At 40.9% G+C, this 14,578-nt stretch overlaps 1 protein-coding gene across 1 annotated transcript; it reads left to right on the top strand.

Annotated features, from left to right (window-relative positions):
* Positions 1-376: 376 nt before the first annotated feature.
* On the top strand, positions 377-14,544 carry LOC146960152 (sodium-driven chloride bicarbonate exchanger-like; the record flags this gene model as incomplete). Its single annotated transcript, XM_085772584.1, has 13 exons — positions 377-498; positions 3,288-3,462; positions 4,027-4,160; positions 4,269-4,514; positions 7,374-7,479; positions 9,183-9,344; positions 9,667-9,780; positions 10,710-10,871; positions 12,202-12,453; positions 12,846-12,914; positions 13,932-14,105; positions 14,201-14,323; positions 14,418-14,544. Coding segments are annotated over 13 exons (1,908 nt in total), but the record flags the coding sequence as incomplete, so codon positions are not given.
* Between the last annotated feature and the right edge of the window lie 34 nt (positions 14,545-14,578).

Genomic DNA, 14,578 nt, shown 5'->3' with positions numbered 1-14,578 from the left:
GATAAGAAGATAAACTTCAGGAACCACAAAACATCTCAGTATTGTTTTCCATCTCCTCTCTGGAGCTCTAGTAACAACAGATCACTGTCAGCCAATCAGAGAGAGAGAAGGCTCTGAGATTTGGTTTGGTGGTGGTTGTTGGTTATAGCTTGTATGGCGACTGCTTTGTTGTGACATCACAACGTTACAGATTTTCGATCAGCTTGTATTAAGGCCCAATTTCTCAACACAACCTGTGTGCATATCTTAGTTGTCTGAGCACTTTGATACTTTCACAGCATTAATATAGTACATAGATCTATTTTAAAATAAAAAAACAAATGGTGACCTTTAAGTCCACCTGGTGCTCGACGACGAGTTGTAAAACATTTGACTGACAGCGATCTTAACCACACAGGAAAAGCGGAAGATTCCTCCCGTTCCCAACGGCGTGACAGATCTGGGTGAGTCAGAGGACCACGGCGGGCACGGCGGCCCCGAGCTCCAGCGCACCGGGAGGTGAGTGTTTGAGAGACACGCCGTGATTTGCAACGCGCAGCCTTGAGCTCTCGAAGCTCCTCTTTGTCCCTGTCTTCTTGTCGCCACTGAGCTGCCTCCCCTGTCCCCGAACTGTAAATTTAGCTGAAGAATGAGACTTACCCCACTGGCCCATTATCATTCCTCACACTTCAACCCCGCAAAGACCGTTTGTTTGAGTTTGAATTCTTTTTAAGAGAGACCTACCTACCTAAGCACACACATAAAGTCGCTTTCTTCAATACTGCAACAATGTTATATTATTTAACAACACTCTGCCAAGTGAGTGCAGTCACAAATAATTCACACACTGCTCCTCATGCTGCTTTGTACATACAGTACGTCACTTGATTACATCTGTTTTACACCACATATTATAATGATATGGTATTGTTTCTTTTGAGGACCTTCAGTGTTTTCAACTGCTAGCCTCCCAAATAGTATAGTAATAGTGCATTAAAGGGACTATATCTAAAAAAAAATGTTTACCTTTCGTGAAAATGTCTCTTTTTTTTTAGTTTCAGTCATTGTGTTTCCTTATAATACAGCAGGTTATAATACAGCCGTTATAATACAGTAGCTAGTTGCTATCATGTAGCTAGGAAACAGGGCTAGCCTGTTATCATGCTAGTAAAAGACATTAAAGAGGCTGCACTTAACACTAGCGTTAGCTTCAAACACAGGAAACAGCTGTTGGTGTGGAAAGGAAAAACATTTGATGTTAAACTCAAAACATTTCTTCTTTTCTGATAAGTAAACAGTTTCTAAAGCTAACTGTGGGCTACATAGCAATAGCAAAACTTAGTGCCTGTGACAATTTAAAAATGCTTTCCGTTAGAACTTGAGCATCTTACTTTGAGCTGTCTATTTATATCATTTAACCCTTTTTTTATGGCAATAGTAATCACCAGTGCTGATAACAAGGGGATTTTTGCTCTCAAAATTAGATTTTAAACATTTCTCAGTAACAAATACACTATTATTACCAATTACTTTGATTTAAAGAAGAAGGAATTGAAGATAATGACATATAAATATTTATATCATGTTGTCATCATCCAGACATCACCTCATTACCTCTCAGTGCAGTGCAGAGCAGTGTGTGCTGTGCTGCTGCTGAGCTGCAGTATGCTGCGGTACAGACTCTCATCCCAGCTAAAAGATTGTTGGCCCAGTCCCAACCATCAACCCCCACCCACACACACACACACACACACACACCCACCACCACCTCCGGGACATGGCATCGCTATCGCTCAGACTAAAGCAGCAAGGTTCCCACCCACCGTTACCATAGCAACAACCTCCAGCTTCTGTAGTTCAACCCCCGGCCCGGGTTTTTGCAGCAGAGCAGGAGAGTCATAATAAGAGACGCATGAGTCGACATATGCGCACACACACACCTAGATATACACAACGCAGAAGAGGTCTCAGCGAGGGAATGCTTCAGCCCCCCTGCTCAATATTTTGCCTTGCGGACGGTTCACACATGTAACCAACACAGTAAATACACCGGCAGTGGCTCGTACTCTCAGTTGTCCACCGCTCCGTTCAAACATTTGCTCTGCAGTGGAGAGACGCACCGGCACACTGCAGGTGATACACTCTGAATCAATGCAGTGCTACGCCCCGATACAGGTTATTTCAACAATTCACAAACTAGACAGGTCGCATATTCCCAAAGGTGAGATGTGGAAATTGAAGTCTGTATGGTACTGTAATACATACAGACGCTATAGTGAAACCTGCAGCAGTTGTAAAGACACAACTGCTGGTTGCCAGGTCTTTTGATTTTAAGTGTGGATTAAAAAAGATAAAGAGAAGGTGTTTATTAGGCGATCAAGCATGATATAAGCATCCAAAAATGACAGCATACTGCTAACTCAGCCTTGCACTCATAAACAAACAAGTAAGAGCTTCTTATCTCATTTGGATTAGGATTATCTAGGACAGCCAAAAACAGTGTCAAGACTTTTTAATAAAGAAAAAAAAGTCAAAACTGTGACTACAAATGTGTCCCTGACTTAAATTCCCTTTAACTTCTCCAGCAAAGAGCTGCAGAAAATCATCATCTGTGAAGAGACGATTGGTCCAATCATCACATTTACCTTCCATATGTCATTCAAATTTAGTTACTGATGTTTTATTCTTAGTCTTCTTGGACTTTGACTTTAACACTACTTGAATTTGTGTATTGGATACAGCCAGTCAGTTAGCTCAGTTTAATATAGTGTACAAAGTCAGACATAATACTGATCTCCTCGTTGACAAGGAACTTCATGGAAAGTCAAAGGTTATTCACTTGTCAGGGGATGGTGGAGTAATGACGTGTTAGCTCATGTATTTGTCATTCATGTATATGTAAGCTGAAACCCTGGAGCTTTTTAAATCACTTTTAAAGACTCACCTCTTTTCTCTGGCCTTCAACTCACCCTGACACCCTGACCTTTTATGTTTATCTTTTAGTATAGCTTTTATTTGTTTTATCTTATCTTAGTAACTGTTTTTACTGCCCTATTTTACTGTTAATCTATGTTTGATGATTTATGTTGTTTTATTTATATTGCTAGCACTTGTACGTTGTGCAGCACTTTGGGCAACTAAGGTTGTTTTTAAATGTGCTATATAAATAAACTTTGAGTTGAGTTGAGTTGAGTTGAGTATTTACACATCACCATGAAGATGTTTAGTGATAATTGTCTCAAAGAAACATCTTCAGGAGTTGAAAAGAAGTCCAGTCCCCTTCAACATTACACCTGTCTCCTCTCCAGGATCTTCGGTGGCCTGGTCTATGACATCAAGAGGAAGGCTCCCCACTACCTCGGGGACTACACCGACGCCCTCAGCCTGCAGTGTCTGGCCTCCTTCCTCTTCCTCTACTGCGCCTGCATGTCGCCCGTCATCACCTTCGGCGGACTGCTGGGGGAGGCCACGGAGGGACGAGTGGTAAGAAAGAGACGCCGAGAAGGGTTCTGCCGCTTTGTATCAAGGACGTTGCTGCGTTCATTGGGAGCGGGAATTTAGAAAACAGTTTGGGGGAAAAAGGTGGGATCTTTTTAAAGCTGCGTACATCCAGGGAAGACGTGAATCAAAGAGCCAACACGTCTTGCCGAGAGGCACCTTGAAACAAAAAACAAACCGACTCATGTTGCTCAACTTTCCTTCACACTGGAAAAATGATAACATCAGCTGAACGTGCATCAGCGATTCAGATAAGCCTAAATTATCTCCCTGTTTTTGTGTTTTTTTCTTTTTAAGGAAATGAAAATTTCAGCATTTAAACGACAAAAAACAACAAAACTAAAAAGCAAACAAAGTAAAACAACAGAAAAGTTACACAAACTAACAGGTACAGACACCTACAAACGTCTACGTATGCTTCTGCTGTTAAACACTGCACTGCGACAGAGCTGATGGTTTTATTGGCTTAGTTTTTCCTCAGCTTCAATGAACTTTTTCCATCTTTCTCTGTGACTCTGATCATCTGATATCTCTCTGTTCATTTCCCAGAGTGCTATCGAGTCCCTGTTCGGGGCGTCCATGACGGGGATCGCCTACTCCCTGTTCGCCGGGCAGCCTCTCACCATCCTGGGCAGCACGGGGCCCGTCCTCGTCTTTGAGAAGATCCTCTTCAAGTTCTGCAAGTGGGTTATTTCCCCCTCCTGAAAGGTGGATGTGTGTCTTTTCTGCTCGAGTAGAGATGCCTGATGTAATGCTTCACTCCTGCGTGTGTGTGTGTGTGTCTCTCTCAGGGACTACGGCCTCTCCTACCTCTCCCTGAGGGCCTGTATCGGCCTGTGGACAGCCTTCCTGTGTCTGCTGCTGGTGGCCACTGATGCCAGCTCGCTCGTCTGTTACATCACACGCTTCACCGAGGAAGCGTTTGCCGCGCTGATCTGCATCATCTTCATCTACGAGGCCCTGGAGAAGCTAATCCACCTGGGAGTGCATTACCCCATCAACAAAAACAACAACCTTCAGACGCTCACGCAGTACTCGTAAGTGCTCCTCTGAAAGCCCCGGGCTCTTTTCTTTTTTTTCTTTTTTTTTTTTAGATGGTTTGAGGCTTTTTTCACAATTTTCAGTGTAATCCAGTGATAAAAACAGGTGCATCGTGGGTAAATTGTAAACAGGACCTATTTTAATGATGCAAATGTGGCAATATCTCATCAGTTAATTAACCCACTCAGGATGAACTGCTATAATCTTGATAATCAGTTAACTCCTTAGCACCCACTGGCCAGTCCAGCATCAATAAGGCTTTTTAAGCAACAGCGGCTATTCCAGCTACACAAATGTGACTATTTTCTGTTTTTGCTAACCCTAGATATTTAAATGTGTCGTTTTTTTGTGTAATTTTTACTATTTTATTAATTAATAGACAAAATTACTAGTGGAATTACAATAAAAGTACATAAAAATACATAGAATTTACATGATATGACAGTTTTTCTGAATTGTATTCACATTCACATTTTTTTAACCTGTTTGTTATAATAATCATCATCATCATCATCATCATCTTTCACATCATTAGTCACCAAAATGTGCACTTGTGATGCATAATGGTAACCACAGCTACAGTTTTTTTTTTTTAAGATGGTTTGTGGCTTTTTTCACAATTTTCAGTGTAATCCAGTGATAAAAACAGGTGCATCGTGGGTAAATTGTAAACAGGACCTATTTTAATGATGCAAATGTGGCAATATCTCATCAGTTAATTAACCCACTCAGGATCAATCAGCTACACAAATGTGACTATTTTCTGTTTTTGCTAACCCTAGATATTTAAATGTGTCGTTTTTTTGTGTAATTTTTACTATTTTATAACAATTTATTAATTAATAGACAAAATAACTAGTGGAATTACAAGAAAAGTACATAAAAATACATAGAATTTACATGATATGACAGTTTTTCTGAATTGTTAAAGCACTTACAGCCATATTCACATTTTTTTAACCTGTTTGTTATAATAATAATAACCATCATCATCATCTTTCACATCATTAGTCACCAAAATGTGCACTGTGATACACTTGTGATGCATAATGGTAACCACAGCTACAGTTTTTTTTTTTTTTTTTTTTACAGCTTTCACACATTTTCTAAACTAGGTCTCCAAAAAAAAAAAAACTCTACACAATCCATAAACTGCACAAAAACAACATCCCTCCCGTGTGCTCTGCTGCATCATGTAACGACAGATGGTGCAGTGGTATAGTGGTGTGTTCTCGCTCTATAATCCCATGTCGAGCGTGTGTCAGGACCATCATGCATTGCCCCAGAAGACGCGCGCTTAGTAAAACCAGCGGCTGCGTGGACTCGACGCCTCCTCGTGTGCTCCTCTGTTCCAGCGCGGCGAGCAGCAGGAGACGCTGACATTTAGTGGAGTAAAATGCCAGCAGAGTGAGTCACTTGATGTTTTCACGGGCCGACCTGTTCGCTAAGCGCTGTGAAGGAGGAACATGAGGCTGAAAACACTGATTATGCTCGTTACCGAGTGGCCACTGTTGTGTCAATTATTGAACCGTTTGTGTTTGGCTCAGAGAATGTCAGATAACGACACGTTGATCCTCAAACATGTCTGCGGGCAGAAATCCAAAATATGGAGTTTGATATCACAGGAATATTCACATATATATATAAAAAAAAAAGTGTTTTGAGTCAGAGCAGACCAAGACTTTGAGAGGGTTGAGACAAGTCGAGTCAAGATCAAGACCAAACCAATGCGGGACTATTTTTAAGAGCATCACTGTACTACTCAGTACCAGTCTTCATAATAATCACATGTCTTGATATTTACATTATTCCTCCTCAGCTAAAAAGAAAAGATGATTTTATCTAAAATCTAAACCATATTTAATGTAGACAGTTTTCAGATGGTTACACAAGCAGATACTTTAGTACAACTATTTGAATTTGTGGTTTTGACTGGTCTGGAGAAAAAATCCAGAAATTCAATTGCAGTTCAACTTTAGCACTTAATGATCACCATGACAACTGAGAACCTACATAGACTCAGTGCATAGTGTCTTTTAATTGTTTATTAATTGATACAGTTGTAATGTCATCCAGGGGTTCATCACATCCACTACTTATTTCTGTCCCTCTCATTTTCAGCCTGAAGCTTCAGGTTGATTTTTTCTTTCTTATCAGTGTTCAGTTTATTATTCATACAGTTAATACGTTTATTGTCATTCCACACTGTAAAAACATGAAGATAGATAGATAGATAGATAGATAGATAGATAGATAGATAGATAGATAGATAGATAGATAGATAGATAGATAGATAGATAGATAGATAGATAGATAGATAGATAGATAGATGAGTTTATTTGTCCTTTCCAAGGAAAATTGTTTTCACCATTTCGTACAGAGCGGCCTTGAGAAGTGCAACTTACATACATTAACATACATTCCCACCTCAATTACATAGAGACATAAGAACATAAAAAAAACATGAGACATAAGACCCCGCACCCCACATTTACATGTGCATTCCCCTGGTTATGTTCTTTTCATTGTCTTATTTAGTTCAGCTATGGCAGATGGGATGAGGGAATCAAATGTGTTACTCACCAGCAAAGATAATAACCTCAGAAAGTAGACCCTATAATAATAAGAAGACATTTTTAAAATAGCCTAAAAGATTAAATAGAGATAAAGCAGCACGGAGTCACAGCAGTGTGAAGTGCAGAGGACAGACTTAAGCCTCACAGCCTCGTAATTAAACATCTGCTTTTGTACAGTTGAGACAAAAATGGTGACACACTCACCAGAGGAGGTTTTGTTCCTCTCTACTCTCACAAAGAGGAAACAACAACGTTATTCTCCTATCTGCTCCTCTGTAGGTGTGCCTGTGTGGAGCCCAGGAACCCCAGCAACGAGACGCTGCTGCTGTGGGAGGAGAGGAACGTCACCGCCTCGCAGGTCAACTGGACCATGCTGGAGGTCAAGGTAAGGAACGGTGGAGGGAAAGATCAGAAAACACATGAAGATTAGTTGCACAAAAATTTGGTTAATCTGGAAGATCAAGGCATGTTTGATGAGGTTTAAAGGGATAGTACTGTAGCATTTTTTTAAAGTGGGGTTGTATGATCTACAGATAGCCCCTAAGTACTTTAATTGCAGTAGAAGACTGTCTGCACTCCTCCCGTTAGCAACGCCAGCCCATAATAGCCCTGCCCAGAGATTTACAACATACATTGTTGTGAATGGACCCAAAGAAACGGCCTATTTTCACGGCCTAAAAGAGGTTTTACCTGAAGTTGGTTAGGTCCAAATAAAAACTGTGTTTTTCCTGCACTTTGAGGGGCTGGAAAAAATTATATTATAGCGAACAATGGAACTGTGTTTTTTTTTTCAGGTAAAACCTCTTTTAGGCCGTGAAAATAGGCCGTTTCTTTGGGTCTGTTCACAACAATGTATGTTGTAAATCTCTGGGCAGGGCTATTATGGGCTGGTGTTGCTAACGGGAGGAGTGCAGAGAGTCTGCTACTGCAATTAAAGTACTTAGGGGCTATTTGGAGATCATACAACCCCACTTTAAAAAAAATGCTACTATCCCTTTAATGACGGTTTGGATTCAAGTGGACTTCTAATGATGGTTTTTAAGAAGATCCTTGAGATAACCCGAAACGACACCACGCCAAGTGAGTTCCCTCCTGGCACGGCGCATGTTGTGTGTTGTGTTGTGTGTTCTGTCTCGTCCTCCCCCCCCCCTACGCTGGGTTTTATCAAGCAGCGCCATGAGTCTGGGAGGGGATTAAGAACGCGTGGGCAGGATTTCACAGGATTTCAGCCGTGCAGAATGAGCGCCGAGACGCGGATCCTCTTCGCTGCCACACGTGCTGCCACAGGGGCGCGTGGGAAGGCAGAGCGACACGTTATGTGTGTGTGTTTAAGTCAGTGGGTCTGGAACTTTTTTTTTTACATCAAGGACCCCTAAATTGACACAAATTAGACCATGGATCCCCATTAGACAAAATTTTGAATAATAAACACCAGAAATACACAAATATTTGTTCTGAGACTGAATAATGTTACTGTCTTAGTCAGTGTACATTCAAATTACGGTCAGTGGCCTGAATTATTGGAAAAATTTTAGCGAAATTTCTGGAAAAAAGTGGTAAAATCCCCCCCCCCTCCAAAAAAAGTTACAAAATTTCTTGAAAAAATTCTCAAAAAACCCCCAAAAGTTATGAAATCTCTAGAAAAAGTGGATTTTTTTTTTTTTTGTAGTACATTTTTGGGCTTTTTCACCTTTAATTGATTCGCACCGGGGCCGCCTGCAGTGAGGACTGTAGCCTCAACACATGGGCTGGTGCTCTACCAACTGAGCTAAACACCGCCCCGAAAAAGTGGTAAAATTTTGAGAAAAAATTGGGGACCCCCCTGAACCCTCTCCAGGACCCCTGGGGGTCCCCGGACCGCACTTTGAGAACCACTGGTTTAAGTATGTGTGTGATACATAGAAATAAAACACTTCGCTAATCGGCCGCTGACGCCGCACATCCATCATCTCCCTCATCTCTCTCGCTGACATCATTATCCCCGATCGCCCTCTTCCTCATCATCCTAATTACCATCGTCATCGTCATCATCATCATCATCATCATCATCATCATCATCATCATCACTGTGTCCTCTGGTGCCAGTAGGAGTGCGAGATGTTGCACGGGGACTTTGAAGGCACCGCCTGCGGCCCCCACGGCCCCTACATCCCCGACGTCCTCTTCTGGTGCGTGGTCCTCTTCTTCTCCACCGTCTTCATGTCGGCCTTCCTCAAGGAGTTCAAGACCAGCCGCTACTTCCCCACCAAGGTACAGCGCATCCCATAATAACACACAAACAGCTCTTTGTTAAATTATGCAGCCCTACATTTACTTCTCTTCTAAAATCCCAGTCTGTCATTTTAGATCATGCTGCCATCTAGTGGTGATTTCAGGACACAGCAGCCTGTGTCTGCTCTATGTGTGGTATTTCTATGGTTTATCATTGAGATGACACTCGTGTGTGGCGTGATGCTCAACATGCTAATCGACAGCCCGCCGGCGCCGCCTTGTGGTGATGACGCTGCACAGTACAGTTGTTCCTGAGGTGTAACGTGGACTCTGCCCCCCCCCCCCACCCCCCCCCCCTCAGGTGCGCTCCATCATCAGCGACTTCGCCGTCTTCATCACCATCCTCACCATGGTGCTGGTGGATTACGCCCTGGGGATCCCCTCCCCCAAACTACAGGTCCCCAGCAAATTCAAAGTACGTCCAGAGGAAAATGCACATTTGAAACGAAACATTTTATTCTGAAATATACATATATATATTTTTTTTGTTTGTTTTTACAATTGCATGAAAAATAATTGAAAGAAACAGATTTAGGAACTAAAAGAAAAACATCCTCATCCTGGGTCTATACGCTGGCAGAATGATAATACCGCTATAATACCGCAGGCTGAGGCACAAATGTATGGATGTGTATGCAACAACACACTTGTTGTTTAGTGCTTCCATCTTCAAAAGTCAATTTAAGTCCCAACACAACTGTGGATCTCTTATTTAAGAATCAAATCAATTATCTGATTGTAATATTAGTCTGACTCCTTCTAATTATTTTATTAATTGTACTATCAGTCTACTGTATGTACTATTAGTAACTATCTCTTGCTCTGTACCAGCACTTTGACCTCATTTTTATACTTTTAGTTTTTTATTTTTCACTTCACACTTACACCAGTGCCCCTTTTCATTTATCCTAACCACCTCCTTTCAATATACCTCAACCTAACCACAACCATAACTTTTTAAGCTAATTCTGTCTGTTTTGATTACTTTGATTACCTTTAAAAAAAAAAAATCAATTTCTTTTTCATATTCTTTCTGGTTTTAATTTATTAGGGCCTGAATTATTTTAAATTGGAGTTCTACACCTAAAAACAAAAGAATTAGACTGATAAATGACCATTTTAACCAGTGCTGGTGCTTTTACATCATTCATAACCTGCTAATCTCCAACTCTACCTCTACTCTAGCCATCAAAATGAGCAGAATATACAACATGAAGTATAACATAAACTAAGAGGCAACAATCATTCAAACTGAAAATGAATAACAATATATGATGTAATATAATAACTAGAATTTTTATTTAAATTCAACGATTTAAATTTTTTGCTTCCGTTGTCCTGCAGCCAACCAGGGATGACCGTGGCTGGCTCATCAACCCTGTGGGGCCCAACCCCTGGTGGACCACCATCATCACCTTCCTCCCAGCTCTGCTCTGCACCATCCTCATCTTCATGGACCAGCAGATCACGGCCGTCATCATCAACAGGAAGGAGCACAAGTTGAAGGTATTTCGAGCAAACATGGATCAAAATATGGATTTACGGTTGTAAATGACTATATCTAAATGCCACCGTCTACAATAATAAATAATAAAATAATAATAATAATAATAATAAAAATTATGGATCAAAAACCAATGAGATGGCACCACTGCGGCATCCTGAGAAAACACAACCTTCTTGCATTTGAAAACTTTACAATTTACTGTAATATCAGACTCGTTTTTAAATGTCTTCATAACTGTGTATCAGCCCTGTTTTCTGCACTGATAAAAAGACGCTGTAGCTCAAGCCGAGTAAACACACGAGCCTCCCACAACGGCGACTGCATTGTTCCCAAGTGTACAACATCATTTGGACAGTCTGCCTTCTCAATAAAAGGGGTTAACCTATGGAACACTTTACCCACTCACCTGAAACTGGAGACTGACACAAACTCGTTTAAAAGAGGATTCAAAGCATGGTTAAAAGCAAAACAACAATGCTCACATGTATAAATATGGACGTTTTTATTGTTACTATTTTTTACTGTTAGGATCATGATTTCTGTTTGCTCAATCTCCTCTCGTTGATCTTGTGCTCTGTATTTTTTAGTATGCTACTGTCATGATGTAGTGTCATGCACTTGGTTTTATCTTATACTGTTGATAATATATCCTGTATTTTTAGATAAGCCGCCTATATGGACTGGTGTTGAAAATTAGCACTTGTGCTAAACACACTCAAGCAAAGCATCTGGTCTGTTCTGGTCAAAGTTCCAGTGCAAATCAATCTTAGTGCAGTGGTATAAACAAGAAACATATTAACACAAACCAAGATTGAAAGAGGTAAAGAGAATAGGTGGGGGCGTATATGCATTATCAAGTTTGCTCATGTGGCCAGACCAAGTGGTATTGGTTAAAGTTCAAAGTAGCTGACACACTAACAAGAATGGGGAAGTAGAGGTTGAGACTTTGATGAATGTGAGATTTTTCAATGATGCTTAAAAAAAAAGAAAAGAGTAGAAATAACAAGTAAGTAGAGGACTTTTTTGTGACTTGTGACCATTTTTTGATGAAATCAAACTGTCTTCAGAATTTGAATGAAGTCTGTAGGTAAAAGTATGTGGAAGCAAATGAGGTTCAAAGTAGGACCAGTAGTTTCAGAGTTTGAAGACTGTTCCTATGTATTTCTAATGGGAGAAAAAAATCAGAAAACGTTAAATATTTGAAAAAGTAGACAGGAATCAAACCCATCTAATGAGTCTCTTAACGAACACCTGTCCACTGGAACAGTCTCAATGTATTTGTGATGTCCATATCAAATAAATAAACATAACATAACATACCTCCTGCAGAAAGGCTGTGGCTACCACCTGGACCTGTTTGTGGTGGGGGTGATGCTGGGGGTGTGCTCGGTGATGGGGCTGCCGTGGTTCGTGGCGGCCACCGTGCTCTCCATCTCCCACGTCAACAGCCTGAAGCTGGAGTCGGAGTGCTCGGCCCCCGGCGAGCAGCCCAAGTTCCTGGGCATCCGAGAGCAGCGCTTCACCGGCCTCATGATCTTCACCCTGATGGGCTGCTCCGTCTTCATGACCTCTGTGCTGAAGGTCGGGGACACAAACACATACTTTAAAAGTGTTTTTCCAGGATAATTTACAGTAATTCCAGGATTGTTTTCATTATTTTTACGTCTTTGTTTTTGTAATACTCACATTTGGCCACAAGAGGCTGAAAGTGCACCACTACCCCGCTGTAAATAGAACTTAGAGCGTTAATCTTTCCTTCCAGATGTTTTTTAATTTCTCAGTTCACACTAAACACAAGCTACATACGATATAAAAACCATTAGAAACTGATTTAAAGGTGCATTTCTTCCCCAGCACCCTGAAGGACAGGCACATAAAGCTTCCATTGGATGAAACTAAGCTAAACTCAAATTATAACAATGAAGTTAATTCATACATTTTCTTATTTTTAACATGTATTTTTGCGTCTGCAGTTCATTCCCATGCCGGTGCTGTACGGAGTCTTTCTGTACATGGGGGCTTCCTCGCTCAGAGGAATCCAGGTGAGTCCAGATTCTGTCCTCTGGGCCCAGTTGTTCAAAGGTAATCCAATCGGATTTTGGGTAATGGATTGGATCAAATCTTGAAAATGGGTTGTTCAAAACCAAAAACGGATTCTGAGATCGGATTAGATCACGTAATCCAATCTTGGTTTTGATCTGGATAAAACCCTCAGTTTGTGTTGTTCAAAACTTTTCAGTAGGATCGGGATAACTTTGATCCAAAAAATCAGGATTATTCTGATCCCAGCAGTTTGGTGGATTCAGGTAGGATTACAGGAACAAAATGTGATTTAAATTAAATTCAAACTGGTCAAATAAACAATATTCATAAAGTAGTATATATACAGTTCTTGATTTATATTTTGCACCTAATTTTAAACCACAACAGTGATTAGTAAATAATGTTAACTTTTGAATATTCGACAACTGAAAAACTTTTCCCCAACCACTTTTCCCCAAACTGAATTTAATGAAATTTGAAGTTTGAATTTTAAAATTTGAAGTTTGAATTTTGAAATTTGAAGTTTGAATTTTAAAATTTGAAGTTTGAATTTTGAAATTTGAAGTTTGAATTTGAAACACATGGGGAAATATTCACAATTTCACTAATGAACTGTATATTTGCTTTTTTCAATTTATTTTAACAGCCCAACCAGATGGAGTCTGGCTGTTTAAAAGACATTGAAGAAACAACAAAGAGCAAAGAAAACAACACTCAGTTAACAGACCAATCAGCTTTCAGTGTGATGAACAGTCCCATCTAGAGCACTCATTATCCGGATTTGGTAATCTTGAAAATTTGGATTTGGATCAGACTGATCCAATCCAACTTTGCTTTGAACAACTGGGATAAAAGTAAAACAGATTACGTGATCCTGGATAGCAAAAAAGGGGATTTCAAAATCTGGATAATTTTTATCCAGATTACACCTTTTGAACAACTGGGCCCTGGTGTTTTATCACAAGAACTCGCCTCCAGAGGATTCATGTCCCATGCCTCTTCATAAATGTGTGCAGTTCTTTGACCGTCTGAAGCTGTTCGGCATGCCGGCCAAACACCAGCCGGACTTCATCTACCTTCGCCACGTCCCTCTGAGGAAGGTCCACCTCTTCACCATCATCCAGCTCACCTGCTTGGCCCTGCTGTGGATCATCAAGACCTCCAAGGCCGCCATCGTCTTCCCCATGATGGTAACCTCTGATTGCGTATTCGTGTATGCGGTGTGTTTATACTGTACGTTTCCACAACGCGACGTGACTCTTGGTACCCGATCCTCTTCCTCCAGGTCTTGGCCCTGGTGTTTATCCGTAAGCTGCTGGACTTCATCTTCACCAAGAGGGAGCTGAGCTGGCTGGACGACCTGATGCCAGAGTGGAAGAAGAAGAAGCTGGAGGATGCAGCAGAAGAGGTGCAGTAATGAATCTTCTCTAAGATGACCAAACGCTACTGGTTCCACCAGTGTAGCTGATGTTATTCTTCTTTTCCTTTGTTTCCTTCTCTAGGAGGAACACAGTATTATTGCAGAGGAGGAAGGCATTGTACAAGTGCCACTGGAGGGACCCTACAAGTGAGGCTTTTTAACATTAATCCCATTCTGCACGAGTCTGAGTGGTAAAATCCAGAGGTCATAATGAGCTGCTGAACAAATGACAGTCTCCTTTAA

The sequence above is a fragment of the Trachurus japonicus genome, unplaced genomic scaffold, assembly GCF_045865225.1.
Source record: "Trachurus japonicus isolate A0001 unplaced genomic scaffold, Traja_1.0 AP030656.1".
In the NCBI taxonomy this organism is placed as follows: domain Eukaryota; kingdom Metazoa; phylum Chordata; class Actinopteri; order Carangiformes; family Carangidae; genus Trachurus; species Trachurus japonicus.
This window is presented reverse-complemented; position numbering and strand designations above follow the sequence as displayed.